At 40.7% G+C, this 19,935-nt stretch overlaps 1 protein-coding gene across 5 annotated transcripts in view; it reads right to left on the bottom strand.

Moving 5' to 3' along the window:
- Positions 1 to 13,573: 13,573 nt before the first annotated feature.
- LPIN1 (lipin 1) overlaps positions 13,574 to 19,935 on the bottom strand; it is a 79,509-nt gene continuing 73,147 nt past the window's right edge. For all 5 annotated transcript variants that reach the window (XM_032684322.1, XM_032684320.1, XM_032684323.1 and 2 more), the window contains 2 exons: positions 17,935 to 18,038; positions 13,574 to 17,083 (listed from right to left, as the gene is read on the bottom strand). In XM_032684322.1, coding sequence (XP_032540213.1) covers positions 16,924 to 17,083; positions 17,935 to 18,038 — 264 coding nt within the window. In that variant the 3' untranslated portion in view covers positions 13,574 to 16,923. The remainder of the gene's footprint in view (positions 17,084 to 17,934; positions 18,039 to 19,935) is intronic.

Below are 19,935 nucleotides of genomic sequence, written 5' to 3'. Positions count from 1 at the left end.
AAAATCATCTAGTTAGCTACTAAAATCACTCTGGCAGCAGAAGTGGAACAAGATGGGATGTGGTTAGGGTGGCAGGCATTTTTCCTGCAGCTGCGACTCTGCTGGGGACCTTGCTGCCCTGGGTGGTGTCAGCGGGGCTGTAGCACCATGGTGTTTGCAGACACCGTGTTGCCAGGGCAGCTCTGCTTCTTTACCAGCAGAAGATGTGGCTTTGGGGGTTTAGAAGTCATATCAAGCCATGTTAAGTGCAGATGACAGTGTCTTATTCTTCAGAAATACCTCAAGGGCTCTGTTCATTTCCTTTTAAGTGGGGCAAACCTTATTCCCTGGTCATGAGCCAGGCAACAGATTGCTGGTTTGGTTGTGCCTCCAGTGTCATCTTTCAGACTCTCTTTGTAGACTCCATTGCCCCACCTTTTCTACCCAGTCCAAACACTAACTCAGTGTAATTTACTTTTGCTTGAGTACAAGTACAGTCAATTGTGTTCTCCCCTGTCCAATGCTGTTGTCCAAACTCTTAGACTCATTAGAAAAAAAAATTATCTGCTTCATTTTACATCTGCAAAACTAAGTCCCAAGACTTTTGATGTCTGACATACATATCTTGCTATTCTGTTCTTATTAAAACAGACATCACATATTTTAGCTGAGGGACAATGCCATGAACAGAAGTGTCTGGGCACCTGGGTATGTCTAGGAGCACAAGCTGTTCACCCTCAGCTGAAGCGTGGCTGAGCAGCTAGAATGTTTCACAAACTCTCCTTTTCTGTCTTTTTCCTGCAACCATTCCAGCACATCACATCATGAGAAGGGAGAAGTGATACAAGGGTACGTGGCACTAGACTGCCCTTGCCATCGCGGTGTCTGCCTTGCTGAGGACTTCAACTGGTAATTCAGAGGAGGCAGGACAGCAGGAAAAAAAATCACTTTTGGTGTGATTCTTGGGACAGAAGGATAAAAAAACCAAAACCATACATGGTATAACTCTTGGGACTGCCCTGTGCAAGGCCAGGGGTTGGACTTCACTGTAGGTCCCTTCCAACTCAGGATACTCTGTGATTCTGTGATTTTATACTGTCGCTAGAGATGGTACAGCTGCACAACAGGCCTGGATGCTGTTGGACAGACCTTGTGCCTGAGAGTATCTGTCACAGGAGGAGAGAAGTGGAGCCTGCCCAACAGGAGGAACTGATGTTGGGTAGCGAGGTCCTGGAGATCCTGGCCACAACTGTGGGTGCACGCTAGGAGGTCCCCATATGTCTTCCTGGATTTCAATAAAGCAGACTGGAGTAGGTTCATCTGGACAAGAAGAAATAAAATTAACAGTTACAAAAAAAAAGGCACCAAGATACCACTGTCTCCATAGTGTCTTCTACAAAGGCAGGGAAGACAGGGAGAGAACTTGCTCAGATGATATGAAGACAGAGACTGGAAAGGTAAGTAGCCAGTACAGGAATAAGTGTAGGATTACAGTCCAAGCTAAGAGAGGTAGGATGTGGGAAAACATTTGGAGGAAATAACAATTGCTACAACCCTCTGACAAAAAGTGAGTAGAAGATGCCAAGATAAACTTACTCTTCTGTTCTTGCCTAGAGCTACATTTTCAGGACCATCCATGTGATGAAATGATCAGTCAGGCAGAGATAAAGGATTCACAGTACCTCTGTATAGTACTGTTACTGTAAAGCTGGGTGCTCAGAGATGTCCAGTATGCTTTAGACAAGCATTTGCGTTTCTCACTTCGAAACCAAACACGCTGCTGCATTTCTCACAGTCCAGCTGTAGCCCTCTGTCTACCACTGATGCTGTGGGCTGCGGTCACAAGGCTGTTCCCATGCCCCTCACTAGCTTACTTCTTGGCATCCACTTCTGGGAACAGCCATCAATGTGCCCTGTGTATCTGGGAGCATGTGATCCTGGGCAAGTCCCTTATACCCTGCATACCATGTCTAAACTTGCCGGAAAAGTTCCCAGGGATTTCCTCACTAATTGCCCAATGGTCTCTTAGAGTGTTTATTGGAAAGTGAGGAGTCAATCAAAGCAAACCTGTAGGAAATCATAAAAAGATCAGATCTGATCTCAGCTGTGGGTAACTGCCTGGCTAGACAAAGTAAAAGCTTACAGATACAATTCCTTTAAGAGACTCACTTCCTCCTATTCCACGCCTGATGCAAGAGCTGATTTTTATGAGATAATCAGCCAGAGTTCTCCAGTTATCTAAGAGAAGGCTTCACCTCCCAGTGAGCCACGATATGCTAAGCCCACCTGGTGCCTGATGGTGTAATTTAACTGGTGGTAGTTTGCACCAGCAGATACCAAAGACAGATCTGACTCGGTATCTGCAATGTTAGTGAAAGGGAGTGTGTCCACTACATAACAGTGGGTTATGTGGGTTTCTGGCAGCGCAGCATCAGAAAGTCTATCAAATAAAGAGTATTGTCATCTTGTGTGGGACATTCATTCCCAGGTATTCCAAGCCTCTTGTGCTTGCAATGTCCCACTGAATCACTTCTCTCTCTATAAAGACAAGAGATTTGTGTCCACCTTTGCAAAACAAAGGCTGAATTTTCTCACCACTTCACTGATTTATGCTGAAGATCAGGAGGACTGACACAACGCTCTTTAAAAACAAGGTTATGGTGAGGTCTCCCATGATCCCTTGCTACATTATGGCTATCACAATTTATCAGAAAAGCAGGGCTACCACACTGTGGTAAGCAAATGAACACAATGTTTTCTTTATCATAAATTCAAAGCATATTGCATTCAATAATTGCCAATTTCTTTCTTCTAATTCCACACATATTGAGACATGGAAAATTTGGCATAGGGAGGCTTTTAAGGAGGAAATTGCATCTTAAATTTTTTAATATATTTCCATAACTTCTAAGCTTTTTGAGAGTTCCTGATGTATTAGTGGATCTCAGTCCTGAGAGCTGAATTTAAACGACCATAAAAGGACTTAAATTTCAGATGATGGGTGCTCAGCCATTCTGAAATTCAGGCATTATTACAATGTTTCCAGTTAAGCACCCAAAGTCATTAGTCACTTCTGAAAACCTTGGCATAGAGTAAAAGAGAAAATCTCCAACTGAGCTAACATCCTTTATGCAAAGTCTCATAAAACAAAAACTAAAAAAAATGTCCTAAAGCCCGTGAGTGAGTCAATCTCATTCATTGTGACTGTGGTAAGTTGTAAATTATTTTTATTTAATAATAGCTAATACCTGGCTTTTATAAAGCTGCTTTTTTTTTATCAATGCACTATAAATGTATTATAATCTTTAAATGCAGCATCGTGGAGCCATTAGCACAAGAATTTAGTCAGTGTAGACAGACCATCATAGCAAAAGAATCTAGCTAAACAAAATATACACCAAAGTATTTGCTCCTTAGAAGACAATGGGAAATTTTAAACAGGCAAAAATTCTGATGCCTTTCTCACATATTATTCTTGAGAATACTTTTTTCAGGCAGATCAAAGACAGCTGTGTTAATATTTCCTTCTCTGTTTTCTTTTGACTCCTCCTACCAAGCCAAAGGGAAGGGGGCTGTATCACAGATCCCAGCAAGGTTTTCTATCCTGGCCTCCAGATCAGAAAGGTAGGAGGTTGCACCATGGTTGCACAGAGCCTCCCAGGACCACTTGCAGAGCAGTTGTTTAGGCATTACCCCAAGACTGTATCCAAAACGGACTCCTGGCCAATAAGCCCCAGCAACTGACTCAACAGTCAAGGAGCCAAAATTATCCTCAGCACCACCATCAGCCTAGGGGATTTAAATATCCCAGGGTACTTACGGGGGTACCAGCAGTTTGACTGCAAGAGCAGACTCATTCAGGATGTGGCAGCACTGTGTTTTACCACAGAGCAATGTACTGCAAGACGAGCTATCACCCACCTGCATGGACCTCATCAAGCAGAAGAGCTGCTTGGCAGATGGGTCTTGCTCTTTCAGACTCAGGATTTCAGCCTTGCACAGTCAGCAAGCGACAGTGCTGGGCAGTGACCAGAGAAGCCAAAGTGGCAGTGGTTGCTCAACACCCCTGTTTCGTCCAGCACAAGGTCTGTGCCAGACACATCACCCTGCAGCTTAGATAAGCTCCAAACTGAGTCTAAGCTGGACTGAGCTCTACTTGTCTCACCACAGTACTTTTGCTGTTTGGGGCCAAGTTTCCTGAGCACTCTTACACAGGGTTGAAAATATGTGAGAAACCAGGATGAAGCTGCGAATGCAGCCAGTCACCTGGCTCCTGTATGTAGGCCTTAGAAAGATCACTTTATAAGTATTTCTGTGCCATGTTTCCACATGAATCCAGTGCATCATTACTCCTAGCTAAAACTGCTTGCTGGAGAGGGCAGTCTGAGGGTTGATAAGGGTGGGGCATCTCTGGCAGTTTTCAAGAGGTTGGTAAATAAAATAAGTCCTTGTGAAATCTTTGCAGTCAGCCTTGGGGCCACAAGCAGCTGTTGTTTGGTTCCTGCCACAGCCCAACAGCACAGCCTCCCAACAACAGAGAAGCAGATGGACATATAGGCAGGATCAGGTCCAACACAGCCCTGTCTCACATCCATCTGAAATAGAAACAGGTCCTGACACTTGCACACAAAAGAGAGCTCGTGAGGGAGGTAAGGACTAAACACATAGGAAGAGTGCAATTTGAAATGCAGAAGAGCTGGATGCAGAAGAAGAGAGAAATACATAATAGGCACTTAGCCACCCAAAACACAAAAGCAAATGTCCTGCCTAGATGCAGTAAACACATTTTTCTGGATATTTGTCTTTCTAGCCCTATCTTAGAAACCTGCGGTTATGTGTTAATTTTATGCATTCATTTAACAGTCAAACCATCCCTCTGTCTCATTTTTACCTAGTTTTAGAAGTTAAAAAGGAAATCTCATTTGCAAATCAAACAAAATTCTAAGTAAAATAATTCCAGATAAAAAACCCAAGTCAACACCTGACAAATAGTCACATAAAAAAAAATTTAAAAAGCATTTTAAAGAGTTAAAGATTGTAATATATTTGTAGTGCCCATCATTAAAATAAATATTACTTTTTCATCTCTAAGTGCAAAATATGAAATAGTCACATACAACAAAATATTTCACCAAAAAAGGAACATAAAAATTATTATTCCACTCCCGAAAACAGGCAGTGGTTTTATTTGACTTATGTGCTTACATCTCTTGGATTTAATAAGTGTTTGCTTACCGCTATTGAAGGTCATACATGTGGTTATTTACTCATACATACAAATCAGTTTCACAGGTAAATCACAAGGAAACTAATTTGACTAGACATTTGAAATTTGCTATATTTTTGTAAGCATGAATTGCAATCAAAGCATTATTTTCAGCAATGTTTATTGGTGTTATCTGCAACATTCCCCACCAAACACTCTTTCTTCAAAGCCAATGTTTAGAAATTCTCATTAGTCAAAATTCTATCTCTGTATTTGTCACAGGGACATTTTGGAAATGTTATCCCCAGGTCAACACTTATCTTGTTGCATTTTAATGGACAGTGTGAGCCCTTCTGATTTGCATAATAGCTGATGGTTTCAAATCCTGCTGGAGCTAACACCATATTATCCCCTTTCGCAAGAGTACCTGGGTAGCAGTGACCTGGACACCTCACTGTGGTCATTATTCAGACGATGTCATAACTGCTCAGAGCTTCTGAAAACCAGCCTGCATTTAATAGGTAGCTAAAAATACATAGGTATGGGTTTGCTTATAAGCCAGAGCCCTCTAGCCTCCCATCCTGCCCACATGCCAGTGTCATCAACTATTTCATTTTCTCCTCGGCAGTAGGGGTTTGCAAGTGCTCTGATACAGAACTACATTACTGTCACTTAGCAACCTTTGCCATGGCCCTGAATAAAGTGTCTTATCGAGGAATTCATGTAAGTTTGGCATTTATAACCAAATCAAAGGATTTTCTCTCTCTCACAAAATAATTAAAGGATGGTATTTAAAGATTAAAATAAACCTATGAGGGCTTTTTCTCTCTGACAGAAATAGAAACAAGGAAATACTGATCTAAAGTTCTGTTGCCAGTTACTGAAACTGCATTTACCTAGTTTTTAACCTTTTGCCTGGTTGTTGTGAAAGGACATTGCTGAGTTGGGAACCAGGAACAACTGGCTTGGACATTGCCCCTTACCAGACCCTCCATCAGGTTTTTGCTACATTTAAAGCTTAGTTGTAAGAACAACTTTAGTGGGAGATGTGATTGTCTCCTGATTTATTCATGTAAGTGTAACTTTTAGGTTGGATGACTTTCAGCATTATGGTTTATTTCCTTTTTTAATGTAAATAATAATAAAGTATTGTCAAGTATACATGAGAAAATTTGAAGCAGCATAACCACATAAGAAACTCCTTCAGATTTAACAACACACATATTGACAATGTGGCAACACTGTTTGCATATATCAAGCCAGTGACTATTTAAAAATACATCCCAGTAGCCTTCAATGGCTGAAAATAGCTGTAAGTGCACGTTCATCTGCTGAGCAGACTGTGGGTGACCGTCGTCTCTCTGCACCTCTTGGCACTCTCCACCAGCAACCCGCCCACCCTTGGGTACCTCTCCCTTGGCTCATGGAGACAATTCAGGGTGGGGAGGGAAACTGAGGCAGGGATGTGTGTGGCTGGAGATACCTTGTACTGTGGGTTTCGCAGCAAGGAGGGCCTCGAGGGGACCATGGATGCTGGGTATACAAACCAGGACACTGGTGCTCAGGTCCATCAACAAGGGTCAGGATGGGACTGAAAGCCAGGAGCTGGCTAAGCCAGCTGTGAGGGTACCAGTCCTGCTTAGCCTTCCTCAGAGGAGGGGTTCCCACGCCTGGCTGAGAACGGCCCCCTGAGTGGCCCTGGGAGGCACTGAGCAGGAGATACAGGTGTGTCAGGCTCTTGGAGTGATTTTTTTTTCCCACAAGACACCACTAAAAAAGGAAATGAGAAGTGGCCTTTTTCATGGCTGAGATTCGCTCTGGAGGGCTGTTTCTTGCCTGCTGCTTTCCTCCTATGTTGCAACACAGGAAATTTGCTTCTGCTAACACCTGGTGTTGTTTCAAACAGCCAGATGGTCCTAACCTCAGTCTCCGGTAATTGATGGCCTACTTGTCTAACCCTGTAACTATCTCTCACTTTAGACACAGATGCTGCATCTCTCTAAATACTGTTCCACATTAAAATATCCTACCTTCCTGTTTCGTGTATCAATCAATGCAGCAATTCTTACAGAAGCCAGCAATGGCCTGTGTAAACCAGGAGACAGTGGGTGTAAGCAAGCAGAGATAAAATTATGCAGACTTAAATTACAAACTGGATGTGCGGTTGAAGGATTTAGGCTCACATTGCAAAATTAGCTGGGACATAACCAGCAAGCAAACAGACATCATGCAGTGACCCCAAGAGTAGATGTTAGTCCACAAAAGCCAGGATGCCCTGGTGTATATACTGTTCTCTGTTACAATGACTAATGCTAATTTGGTGCCTCTCTGCACCAGCCTAACTCACTACCTATTTCCAGCAAATCCAAATAGCCTTATACTTGCAATATCCATTTTTCTGGGTTCTTCTGGTAGATGGCTCTCTTCTTCTAGGTGGGCTCTATTTGTAGGTGGTCTCTTACTGCAGGGATCATAATGAGGCATCCTAAAGACTACCACAGTACCAGGAGGCATTATTAGCCTTTATGAGTTTAAAGGCCAGAAGCTTTTACTCGACAAATTAGGATCTGCCCCAAGCTCCTTGTCTCCTCTCAATCTTGTTCTGAACAGATTGAAGGCTAACAGAGTACCTGGGCTGACAACAGACTCAGGAAATGGAAGCTTAAGTTACTGAGGCTACCAAGATGTTTTTGTCTCCTGATGCTAAATGGAGACAGTATTCTTCACTCTAATGGGTCAAGAAAGATAAAACTTGACTGTCAGAAGCTGAACCACTGGTGGTTGTTCAAATACCTTTTTTGCATGACCCTTCAGCTTCATATCGCAGCATCTACTAGGCATTAGTGCCTTGTTAGCAAAGGCATATAGTGCTTTCAGAAAACTCCATAAAAGTGTTTGGCAAAATAAACACTTGAAGAAAAGTACAAAGATCAGTGTTTACAGAGCCATAGTGCTGTCGACTCTTTTATATGGTTCTGAATCATGGGTCATCTACCACCACCACCTGCGACTCCTAGAACACTTCCATCAACACTGTCTCTACACAATCCTAAACATCCGCTGGTCAGATTATGTGACCAATACATCTGTTCTAGAACAAGCAGCAGTTACAAGTATTGAGGCCGTGTTGCTGAGAACACAGCTGCGTTGGGCAGGGCACGTCTCAAGGATGAAGGACCACCACCTCCCTAAGATTGTGCTCTATGGTGAACTTGCCACTGGCTGCTGCAAGAGAGGAGCCCCAAAGAGGAGATACAAGGACTCCCTGAAACAACATCTCAGCCTTGGCCATATTGATCAACATAACTGGTCTACTCTGGCCTCAAATCGGGAGGCCTGGAGACACACCATCTATAACGCTGCTGCTTCCTTTGAGAATGCACACAGGATCACTCTCGAGGAGAAAAGACAATGTAGAAAGAATCGTGTCTTGCAGAATATACCACCTAAGGAGTCTTTCTGCTGTGCCTTTTGTAATCGGACTTGTCTATCTCGTATTGGCCTTATTAGCCACCAGTGTGCCTGTAACAAATGTGGATAGAGCCTTTCCCAAATCTTCGTTCGCAAAGCCAAGCCATGATGAGTACCTTGTTTGCAGATCATGCCTGGAACAGAGGAACTGCCATCATCCCTGTCTTCTGCTTGAAGCACAGCGAAGGATTCACCTCAATCAACACAAGATTTCTGTGTCAGGGCACGGACTGGATCCAGTTCCTTACTTGGGACCAGGTTTTTCTTCCTTATCAGTCCCTCTATTTTGAGCAGATGGTTTTGATCCTGCAGTTTCTTTACATATGGTGTGGTACCATTCATGGACTCATCCGAATGTGGTTATGTCCATGCTCTCAAGTTCACTGATAGACACCAGGCATGTCACTTTATAAGGTCTGCCCACAATTATACGATGATTACTATAAGAATAAAGAGGTCAGGTATAGAATTGGCATGGACACAGTAAAATTGAGGTTCCAGTTTCATGTGACATAGACAGAAGCATAAGGTCCTGCTTCCCTCTGAGTCCATTTAGTTCACTAACACAGAACAAAACTATCCCAGAAGTACAGTGGAGCAGAAAATCAGGAGGAATAAAAGAGGAAACAGAGAGAGTGACTTTTTCCTTCAGGCAGTAACAAAACTGCAGATCAGATCAGCCACCCAAGAATACATAGCCTTGGTTTACAAGAATGTACTAGGTCAAAAGAAATGGAAGTGTTTCCATATCAATGATGTGCAGAAGAGCAATCCAGAGCTAGAGGAAATGAGCTTTGCAGAGAGGTGCAATACCTGTGCAGGCTCTCAAGTTGTGCAGAGACTGCATTAGAAAGCAATGCAGGTGTGAACAGCTGAACTGCTCCCTAAGTCACTGTAATTCCATACAATCTGTTACTGACACAAAACAAACAATCCCCCCAAAACCCACCCCACTCCATCATACTTTGAGAAAAAAAACATTTCTCATGTTGTTGTCATTCACACAATACATCAGCAAGAAACAAAGTTCACAATACAGAGTACTGTATTTTTATATATTTGGATCCCTATAGGAAAGGAGTATGATAATATTGGGTCTTCCTCTTTGTTTCTTCTCAGTACATTTCCAATAAAACTCCTTCAGTTTCTGAGTCTCACAATTTTTCCTTCCAATTGTTGTCTCTGCCAACTCAAGAGTGGAGAAGGGTAACAGGAAGGTCACATTTGAAGCATGATCTGTTGAATTTCTGCATTTCCAACATGCTTATTTGCTCTCAGGTATGATTTTTCTGTATATCCCCATTCACACTTCAACTCTAAGAAGCCTGTGCTAGCAGAGCTTTTAGATTTTTCAGGCCTTTTGCAGAACTGCAGCTTCCCTAACATAGGTTAATATTGCACAGGTTTGCACCAGACAGGTGAAAGCAGTTCAGGATCAGAGAGTGCCTCCTCTTGAGTTTCAACTGAACTACAGATGAACTGAAGCACCTTCTTAAGGCATAGGAAGAGCCCAGCTCATACCAAAACCTCCAGAAGGAGAGGTCCCAATATCTCATTACCCAGCCAGCTGGGACACGCATAAGGAAAGGATCTACAGCTCAGCCCCAAACCCCAGATCTGGCTCTTCCCAGGTACAGCGTAGATACATAAGCAAAGTGTCAGGGCACAAGCCTCAGCTCTGGCACACAGTATGCTGACAACAAGGTCCCCAGCATGACCTGAGCCAGGGCAACCAGCGTTCATCCAAGCAAGGGCTGGGCAAGCCTGAGGGTCAGCAGAGGCCAGCAATTCCCCTATGTGGCAGGCAAGCAGCTGTACACTCGCCAAGCGAGCCCGTTGGTGAGGGTGCCTAAAAACAACCCCTGCCCTTTACTGGGCAGTGATTTGTCTGCACAGACATAGCCACCAAGCCCAAAATATAAATAGTTGTATCTAGCAATGGGGAATGGAAACTATCCTGGTCATTGGTTTTGATGTATTTATGGCTGTTTTTAACGTAAATCTATGTTTTCAGTGCTAACGGTCCGAGCCCGCTGAGGATTCTGCCCTTCCGCCACCATATTTTTGGCAAAACTCAGAAACAAATACATCCACATCTCCTACCTCTTTGGCTCCAGTATTCTAAAGGGATGAGAGGGATCATGAATTCGACAGAAATCTGTAGCTCTTGCTATTCACATTTCAGATGGCAATTATAACTGTCCATATCTGAGCAGCCATTCAGATGCTAAGGGAGCTGCTCCTGTGTCAGTAAAATCAGAGAAAGGCCTCCACTGTTTGGTTTATAGCCAATAAATATCCAAAAATTAAAGGGCCAACACATATTGAGATACCAGGAAAAATGTCTTTTTTTGCCCGTGTTAACAGCAATGTTCTAAGATAAAGCTGCTATTTTAAAATATGACTTATTTTCACTTTGCACTAGTGTTTTTAACTGTCCCGAAAAGAAGGATGTTTATACAATTTTGCAAAGAAACATGAACTGTTCTACTCCATTTACATCTCTTTGTTCCAAAATGTATTCCTCTTGTTGAGATTCCAGCAGACAAGGAAAGCAGACACAGCGGTTACTTTCCAACGTGAAACTTAAAACCACAATCTCCCGCTCAGAAAACACAGAATGAGTCACAGGAAGGGGCCACTTGCTTGCAAAACTCATTAAAAGCAAGGCAAGGCAAAATGGATTTCCTGTATCAATAAATAGATTGCTGGCAGTAGGCAGAACACCTGACAGTGCTGGAGGCTAAAAACCAGTCCAAGGGTAACCATTAGTAAAGCCAGATCAATTCTTCAGCTCAGAAACTGTATCTTCCCAGCACACAGTTTTCTTGGAATTACTTAGCTTAATCCAGCAAAGTGCTTAAGAACATGCCTAAGTTTCAGCTCAGGGAGGGATGAGTTAAACACTTGCTTAAATAGGGTGAAAAATGATGATGTCTGTATTTATTCACTGAAGTAAGCCATATTAAAAGGATGCACGCATGGTACCACAGAGGTGTACATACTGCAGGTGAAAACTTTGTTTCCCAAGTCCATGAAATAATAAAGAAGCCCTAGTCCTTACATAAGCTTAAAATTTAGCTGTAACTGCAACTTAGTTTTGCTCTTAGCAGTGTCCCTTGGACACTTGAGTATAGATTTCCTTTTGTTCAATGTTATTCCCTTCTGTTTGGGAAATGAAGCCAAAATGGCTTTCTCACCTTTTCTGTGCAGCGCAGACATGTGGGATTTCAGGCAGTGCTGCTTAAGGGGTAAAAGGCAGAGCTCAGTACCTGACCCAGTACCACCCACGGTCAGCACAAGGGTAGGAACAAGAAGGTGCTTTTTACCCATTTTTTCTGGTTTTGTTCCCTTTTTCAAGTTCCTCCTAGAAGAAAACTAATTTCTCATTTTACCTTTACTTTTCTCCCTCACATCCCAATGACTGGAAAGGTCTTAATGAAGATCTCTTCCCAAACCATCCAGCAGCTGTAATTCCTCAGCACCACTGCTGGGTGCTCCTTAGAGCCAGTCTCTTGCCTCTGATCTACAACCAACCCTTTCATTGCATATCTCCAACATGCTACAGAAGAGAATGAGGGGCTGTATTTTACTGCAAGCAAAAGAGTGGGGACTATCTAAGGTTGTGGCACTGTGAGTATATTCCATTCACCACCATTCTTTGCTGGACTTCTATGAAAAGAAAAAAAAAACCACACAACAAAACAAAGAAAAACATACTAAGAACAACCTTCAGACTTCACTTTTTATGCCTTCATGGAAGAGCTGAAAGTTATAATAATAATTTTAGGCACTATCTCAGCACAAGCCATGTTCTGCCTGCCTCTTGGAATGAACTATCCTGAGGTACTTGATAGCATATGCAATGCATATTGAATTGAGACTATTTATTTATAAGGACAAACACATAGCATTCTGGAAATATTCCCTTCATTACTCATGGCGTCAAAAAAACTCTAACAACTCCATACTCTTCCATCCTCAGGAGCTTCCTCCCTCAGACTGCTGTATCTCTAGTGTTAATGGGATATTCCAGGAGCAATGAGTATGTCCTTAAAAAGTTTTGTTTGCTGATGCACAAGCACCATTTCTCTGACTTCGGATTAAAAGGGCACCTTCATTTCAAAGTCTGTCTCCAGAGCTCCAGGGTAAATGTTTATACAAGCAAGAGACACACGGAAAATAGAGAAGACTGAAGAAGCAGTGACCGCAGGCTGCCCAAATACGGCTGCTTTTGTATTTTTAACAGAGAACTTGAGATGTCGCAGAGCCTTATCAACCCCAAACATCTTTGTTTTCATACCAGCACACACGAGCCTGGCAGCATCATTACACTGTAGTCAGTTTGCTCAGCAAACCTGGCAGTGGGAGAAAAAGGCAGCTCAGTGTTCTCAGGGACAGGAGATAAAAAAAGGGTATTGGTTTCTCCACAGCAGAATGGCCAATGTCAAAGAAGAGGAGAAAGAAAAAAGACACAAAAAAATAGACTATCTGGTCTCACTGCCATGAGTGACAACATCTCCATTCAAAACAGATGGCTAGTTTTTGCTTAGGTCACACTAGGAATTACACAAAATGAAGATTCAAAAAAATTCTGGGGTGGGTTGGATTCCCAGCAGCTCCAATTTGCTCTAGTTCCTGTCTGATTGCTTTTGGCTTCAAAGTGCTGCTCCCATATCCCAAAACAGCTAGACCAGACCCTGGTCCCATCTCTCTCAGCAAACTCTTTGCATCTGAAAAGGCTCTGGGTAAAACACTGTAGCCAAACTGCAAAAATAGTGCAAGTTACACTGATATCCCCAATAAGAAACAGGTAACAGAGACTGGAGCTACAAAAGCCACACTTTACAGGTTTCAGTAGTTCTTCAAAAGCACTCTGCCATTGTCAAAGGATACAGAAAAATAGAAAAGTCAGGAAAAAATTTATATTTGCCTTTATTACAATATATATTTCTACTCTTGTTGCATTCAGATCAAAATGAAGCGTTAAAATTATTTTCATCATTGCAGTAGCACATACATATACAGAGTAAATACTGTATATAAATAGGCTTTGAAATAATAATAATCCATATCTATAAATAAAAATACCCAATACCCTCTTTCTCATCCCTCCCCAAATTACAGCAGTAACATTTTATCTTCAATGTAACTAATGCCACAAGTATGGTATTCTTTTCCTCTCGTGACCCAGCTGAAGTGGTGTGGCCATCAGCTTGAAGAAAATAAACTGCTGCATATACTGTTGCATGAACTGAACATAGTGTGATTTAATGTGTCTGCATATTTATGTTAGTATATTCTTTCTGTAACAAAACCCAGCATTACACTGCAAACAAAGTTGGTATTTTTTCTTTCACAGAAAGAGTAGGAATTCATTAAACGATCCCTTTTTCTTCTATATGAATTAACAAAGCAGTTTAAATATTATGCTAAAATTAATCAGCTACCAAATCAAAATGTCTTATACTTTCTGGAAAAGTATGGTGATGTTTCTAGCAGGTCAAACCCTTGATTTTCATGTGTCTTTTTTGTGAGCAAATCTGATAAACATTTTACAAACACACATTCCTGACACTGTTCAGCTATATTTCAACTTTCAGATACACAGGGGTACAAGCATGTCAGCGGTAAGGCGTTTAATGTCACAGAATCGCAGAAATGTTGGTCAGAAGAGACCCCTGGAGGTCATGCAGTCCAACTTCATCCTTGAAGCAGATGATTGCCAGCGCTGGATCAAGTCAGCCATAACCCTGTTTAACCAAGTCTTGAAAAGCTCTGGGACAGATTCTGCAGCATCTCAGGGTTACCTGTACCAGCTTCACCACAGCTACAGTCTGACAGAACTAAAACAGACCCTTATTCACACTATCATTTGGTTTGAAATACAAATGGTGACAAACAACCTTGGATTACCTATTTATTAATTTATAAATAAACATATCACATCGTTTAATTGTGGAGAATTTTCAGGGAGCATATTTTCTGTTGGGAGTTGCTTGTGTAATATCTTAGGAAAATAGATATTTACTATTGTTAAGGATAAATACAACAAAACTGACAGCCTCTAATTGAAAAGAAGGGTTAGTTAGGTTTATTTTACATAATAAATGGATTGAAATAGGCCTTTACCAAAACTGAATTTCAATAGGATGCAGCTAGGACATTTACCCATTTATTCAATCATTAATTATAAATATTATTAGATGATTAAAGGAACGTGTGGCTATATTTAGAGACGCAACTATCTCAGTTTGGCAACCTGCAATCCCCACCGACTGTCTTTCAGAAAATCCACCCCACATTTCTTCCATCTTTAAGTACAAAGATATTTGCATTTTCTTCAAACTTCCAAGAGAGAACAATCAATCTGCATTTGTTCCTCATTGTGTCTAATCCTGGTATCTCCAAAGGGGACATGCATCTTGCCTGAAGCAGAAGCGTTCATGTGAAAGGAAGACCTAGGGAGTGCTCACCACTGCACACTGCAGCTGTGTAAAGGATTGCACTTGTATTCATTACTATTGAAGGCACAGAGAAAACTCATAAATTGGCCCACTGACATCCCAGATAAAGTCTGCAGTACTAAAAATTAGAAAACCCCTCGTACAGAGTTACCATCCCATCTATGTTGCCATCACTCTTGATGCAAAACCAGAATCTGTTGTAACAGAAGAAATGTGATACAGAGCAGCCATTCCCAAACTTCTGGGTGATAACAACCATAATCATATCTTAAAATTTCTCCTGGACCACTCTGCCTTCCTGTTATTAAACTCTTAACTGAAAAAACTACAAAGCAGCTGCAAAACGTACCACAGCCTCAGAGATCACAAGCTGGCAGAGACCACAGCTTGTGAACCACGGGTTTAGCCATACTGAAATACAATATACATAGAATCCCATGCTGCCGTTTTCAGTGTTTCAGAACAATTAGACTTTTCACTATATTTTAGAAGTAAAAAAAAAGTTACTTTCCTAACTACAAGCACATTTGAGAATCATTTGGCATGTGGGCACTTGAAGTCCACATTTGAACTACCATATTGTGTAAAGGCAGACCATTTGGAAAACATCATCAACTGATCTGCAGTATTGCTTTTAGCACGCATATTTAAGTCTTAAGGCTGTCAAAAGCAGGTAGCAAAAAAAAGTAACTACAGCTTGTGTCTGGATAAATAAGGAAAAAAAAACATGAAAGAGGAGAGTTCATTACCTTAAAGGAGAGTAAATTGCACTAAAAGTATCCATTCTTTACACTACAAGACAAAGCAAAAAAATCCATACAGTAAAAACCTGAGATGCATCATTCACCGGCATCAAAATTCACATTTTAGTCACAGTAACGTTTCAAATAAAACTATTCCATTTTGACAAAATCCTCAGTGTTCTTGGCTCAGTAACAATCTTGAACCTCAGCACATTGTGTGGGTAAAATGCCTTTACTGAAAATCACCCACTTCAATAATGTGAGCATCACGCATAGTATAGCCTGTATCTTCCACTTGCCCACTTACCTTGATCCAAATAGCTACTCTTGAAGCATGATACTTCTCAAATTGAAAAAGACTGGAAGAATCTGGCCATCCTATTTCATTTACCTTCTATTTAGACTACACATAATTTATTTCCTCAGAAATATCCCATGTCAAAACAGGCTGGAATAAATCAACACGGCTCAACTGGCTTTGACAGCCATAGTGATGTATATCAGTGAGGATCTAGACCAGTAATTAACTCTTAAACAAACAATTGTTGGTCAAGCAAGGGGAAATGGGAAGAATCATTTGCTCCTTCAGAAAGAAAAATTTTGATGTATGGATTGCAATCCCTGTCCGTGTCACCAGATGATGTCAGGAACGGTGAGCACCTTCAGCTCCCTTACTGGCAGGCGGTTCTGACGAGATGAAAGATGGCTTCAGTGATGCAGAACAGACACGGAACCACCTTACAACCTTATGGCACGTTTAACTGCAACTCCAACATCAGTTCACTTTTATTTGACCTTACACAATGAAAGTGCATGGCACAATTTGAGGAGCCAGGTGAAGACCTAGAAATGCAACTCGTATTCCCAGCAAGACTCCTCTTGTCTGGAAACGTGACTAAATATGAAAAAGCATTTCTAAGTGTGCTCACAGCAAAAGAATACAATGCTCACATCATCACTGATTCCAGGTGAACTGTCAACAGCAAAAGCCACCTGCTGTCCTGGCAATACAAGCCAACTCATTCTTTGAGCAGAGGCCAACGGTGTGGAGATGCAGTTAAGACGAGGTTGGATGTACATCCTGAGTTTCAAACGGTGGCAGAGGTTCTCTCCAGTAGGTGAACTGACTGTAGGTGTCAGAACAAGGAAAGTCTGAAGAATGGCTTCTTTTTAGCAAAGGGAAAATGTGATCTACCACTTCAAAGAGTCTGACATAGCTGGAAAACAAACAAATAAAAAGAATGCCGACCCATTTCAGATCATCTTATTTTGAACTTCTTTAAGTCCCCAACCAGTAAGGCATGACTACTACCAACAGACAAGGTGGACAAGTCACCCTCCTCAAAGGAATAAAACTAAACTCAATTTTGGTGAATAGTTTCCAGAAAGGATTCACAGCTCAGATAAGAAATTCATTCTAATCCATTAATTCTAACAAATTATACTTACCTAGTAAGAAACAGATGCCATCTTACACCCAGATTATCTGATCAAATACTCAAACACCACATTCTGCATCTCCATTTCTGTCCAGCTTCGCTCAAGCAGCTCCCTGCTCAACTGATTATTCCTATTTTATACCCATATGGCTCTCCTTCAGTTAAGGACACTCTTGACATTACTAAACGCCATTTCCAGTGGTAGGTGCTACCAGTGCCTAAGCGTCTTGCTGGAAGCACTCGGCCCTCTCTTCAGATTTTGTTTTCTGGCTCTTCTAGATAGGAGCTCCAGAAAAAGGAAATTTGAAAAGGCCATGAAAAGACAGATGGCTTCAGCAAACTAGTGAGTCTCATTTTTATGCAGACTAAATCATACACTTAAAATTCTTTTACATGATTAAAGTAGATGGGATATATTATATTATATACAGAAAAAAAATCCTTTTGTCAGTTTAACTGAAGGAAAGTGGAAAGTCTGTATTTTATGCCAAATTTTTTATGTTTTCTTTTAAGTATTCTAAGGAATCTTTCATTACTAAAATTGAATGGATCTTTGGGCAACTTGAGTCTCAAATTAGCACAGCAAATTAATTTAGTCCATAAGATGTTAGGGATAAGATATTACTTACGATGAGATGTTTGTCTTTGCATGCTCCTGTATAAGTTCTCCTTTGGGGTTAACTGTAAATATCCTGTTTAAAGAAACCCCCACCTGTTTGTATGAATAAACATCCTAAAAAGAAAAGAAAAAAAGAGAAATCATGATTCTACCTTTGCACTATAATGTTTATTCTTGCTGGAATATATTACACAGAAGAACATATTCACACAGTATTGGTACTAAATTTACTTAGTTCTTGTTTACCTGAAATTCTCCATTATGTTACAAATGAGGTAAATCTAACTCACGATTTGCTGCTAGGTAAAGAGTTTGCCACTTCAGTTTAAACTATTGATCTGTTTAAACTAATAATCAAAATCATGGTCAATTTTTTCAATAACTTTCCTTTGACATAACATTCAATAAAAAACTAGTGATATTTGGTGTAAAAGCACCTTCTTTTTTTTCTCAGAGAGTATTTAATTTCCTGAGTGCATTGTACTGTCTATCTAGTGTACAAAGGTTAAAACGTAACTGACACATAAAAGAGGAATTGTTTTTTAAGGACAAGGTCACAAAAGGAAGTCATAGCAAATGTGTCTACATTAAAACCCCTGGAAATATCTCTTAGCTCCTGAGTTCAGATTTGTGCCATGCTCCATGTCAGAGCAAGAGGAAAAGAAGGGAAAGCAAGAAATATATGCCAAAATAGCAGCAGTGAACCCCAGCAGGTAATGGAGATGCAACTGTGGGAAGTACAATTAGAAGTAAAAATTAAGAATGTCTTCTAAGAAGTTCAGATTGCTAAGGAAAGCAATAAATAGGTTTTGATCTCTTCTGAAGAAAAGCTTGACAAAACCAAAGATGAAAATATCTCCCATAAGATCAGAGTAAAAACAATCTTCCATTTTGCTAATATAAATCATGGTTTTAAAAGTCAAGGTGGTGAAAAAAAGTGAAATGTTAATGAAGATACAGAGATTATTTTTATATCTACATCGTAAAGACTGTTCCAAAAAAATTAACTGAACAAAAGTGAACAGCAGTCACTTCAAGAATTCAGCAATCTGGCAGTCCATGCACTGTCTACACCTGTAAGACCTGTGAGCACAAAAATTTCCTAGAGTTTGTTCTTGGAAAAACAAAACAAAACAAAAGCAAAATCAAAACAAGTAGAGTAGAAAACTGAGAAAGCTATGATCCTGATTTTCACAAAGCCAGTGGCACATCACATACTTGAACCCTGTACACTGGCAGCAATCAGAGAAGTGAATTATCAGCAATTACTTCAGAAACATTAACTTAGTGTTTTACTTGAAATTTTATTCAAATATGAATGAATTATTCTATTTTATTTCCCTGAGGTTCAAAAAAATGGAACTGGAAATAGATTCATCCATAATACAAAATCATAAAAGTTTTTAAAAACTTATTTCAGAATCATATGTTTAAAGGTATCTTGATAACAGAAGTTAAGCTGTGTATGATATAACAATTTAATATAGCAATTGGACAGTAAGGACCTTCTGTCACCTCTGACAATGTTTTTAAAGAAGGGATAAAGACATGCCACGGTCCCCACCTCTGTCCTGGCTCCTGTTCCCTTTTCTAGATGCATAAAATTATTCTTTGGCCTAGGGCAGGAGTGAGAGCCATCTATGGCCCAAAGATACAGTCTCCAAATAGGTGACAGAGATCTATCTTCCCCTCTCCATGTCAAACTTATCACTTTCCATACAAAGTAGAAACTTTTGACTTCAATGAGACATCCAAGGTCTTTTAAGTGTACTCAGAGCCTGAAGTGTTAGTCCCACCAATATTAATCTGAAATATTTTCTATCTGTCCACAGGTATCTCACTGACACTGCAGTTTTGTGGATTAAAAGTAGATCAGTGTTTCACCACAAGATTAACTGCCAATTTATGCAGATTTAACATAGTTATTTTGCTGTTCTTCCATTTCTGTATCCTACATTGTGGTATTTTTGAAGAACCTTTATATTTTCCTTAGTACAGGGCCTAAGAAAAT

This window comes from Chiroxiphia lanceolata, chromosome 3, assembly GCF_009829145.1.
Source record: "Chiroxiphia lanceolata isolate bChiLan1 chromosome 3, bChiLan1.pri, whole genome shotgun sequence".
Classification (NCBI taxonomy): domain Eukaryota; kingdom Metazoa; phylum Chordata; class Aves; order Passeriformes; family Pipridae; genus Chiroxiphia; species Chiroxiphia lanceolata.
The sequence above is the reverse complement of the archived record's forward strand: the minus strand, read 5'-3'. Positions and strand labels throughout refer to the sequence as shown.